Genomic DNA, 1,615 nt, shown 5'->3' on the forward strand with positions numbered 1-1,615 from the left:
AGACTAGGTGAATTTCTAAAATCCCTTCCACTCCCGATTCTCTGCTTCTCCAGCCTTTTTACTTTCTCTTCTAGGAGGGTGACCCACCTTCACTTTGAACCTAAAAAAAATATTAATTGGTCTCCTGGAACTTCAGCTCCTTCATCTGTAAAATGGGAGCCATAATCTTTCTACTACCAATGTTACAGAATTGGTGATGAAGAAAGCAACACCCAAACATAATCTGTAGGGCCGTGGGAGCTGCTACGATCAGTATTATTGTTCCAGAAATGGTTCATCCTTCCCTGAGCTCATCAGAGACAAACATCTGGGCTCTGAGGCTAGGGCAGTGCAGGAAGAGGGTCGCTGCTTCCTGTGGCGCGTAGATCACGGCGAGCATCATTAACGTGGCGCCCGCACCCTGTTCCCTGTGCCCCCTCCAGGAGGCTACATTGCACCCGAAACTACATTCACATGCATCTCTTCGTGTCCTTTATGCTCCGGGCTGTAAGCATCTTCATCAAGGATGCTGTGCTCTACTCGGGGGTTTCCACAGACGAAATCGAGCGCATCACCGAGGAGGAGCTGAGGGCCTTCACAGAGCCTCCCCCTGCTGACAAGGCGGGTTTTGTGAGTGTCCCAGGCCCTGGCCGAGGTCCCTTCTTGCCCCGCCCGATCCCTTTGTGCCCCCATCCCCATCCGTTGTCCCATTCCTCAGGGCCCACTAGGGACCTCTTGCCTCTTTCTGGGAAGGTCCCCAAGGACTGGGGGGCGGTTGTCTCTTTTCCCCCAACCCCCAGAAGAGTGCATGCTCTCCGGATGGCTTCTCAGAGGCCCCAACACCAACCTCACCCCTAACATACCAATATAGGAAATCGCAAAATGATTTCTACACCAGCCGGAGCATCATCAGCCGTAAGCAAGTGGCTCAGCCTTCTAGGATGGGCACCACATGCCTTCTCAAATAGAATTTGTCTCCCATGTTGGATTAGCCATGAAGAACTATCCCCAGTGGGGCAGGGACCGAGACGGGGTCCCCCACTCCATCTGACTTGCTGCCCCTTATCTCCTCTCCATCCAGGTGGGCTGCAGAGTGGCGGTGACCGTCTTCCTTTACTTCCTGACCACCAACTACTACTGGATCCTGGTGGAAGGCCTCTACCTTCACAGCCTCATCTTCATGGCTTTTTTCTCTGAGAAAAAGTACCTCTGGGGTTTCACGTTATTCGGCTGGGGTACGTGCACCAGGATGCCAGAGGCCTGCCTTCCCACAGGTCCCATCCTGCCCCTGGCAATGGCGTGGGACAGCTATGTGTGTGGTTGTATGTCTAAGCGTGTGTGAGCGTGTGAGGGGTGGTGCATATCTTTGTGTCGGAGCCCACGGATGCACATGCACATTCATGTGTCCCTACGTGGGAGCCTACAGACATTTTGTGGCTCTGTGGGTCTGGGCGTGCACAGCATCGTGGAGCTCCTTCTGCATGCATGTAGTTGTACTATATATTACATATTACATTATAGATTATAGATTACATTTTATATTTATTATATTGTTTATCACGTTAATCATAATATATTTTGTATATTGCATATTATACATATTTATATTTATACTATCTATTATATATAATATAAC

The 1,615-nt window shown here is 50.1% G+C and overlaps 1 protein-coding gene across 1 annotated transcript; it reads left to right on the top strand.

Moving 5' to 3' along the window:
• Positions 1-258: 258 nt before the first annotated feature.
• Positions 259-1,214, top strand: LOC123254175 (parathyroid hormone/parathyroid hormone-related peptide receptor-like; the record flags this gene model as incomplete). The annotated part of the gene is made up of 2 exons (XM_044683233.1): positions 259-609; positions 1,061-1,214. Coding segments are annotated over exons 1-2 (310 nt in total), but the record flags the coding sequence as incomplete, so codon positions are not given.
• Between the last annotated feature and the right edge of the window lie 401 nt (positions 1,215-1,615).

Source organism: Gracilinanus agilis, unplaced genomic scaffold (assembly GCF_016433145.1).
Source record: "Gracilinanus agilis isolate LMUSP501 unplaced genomic scaffold, AgileGrace unplaced_scaffold16859, whole genome shotgun sequence".
Lineage (NCBI taxonomy): Eukaryota > Metazoa > Chordata > Mammalia > Didelphimorphia > Didelphidae > Gracilinanus > Gracilinanus agilis.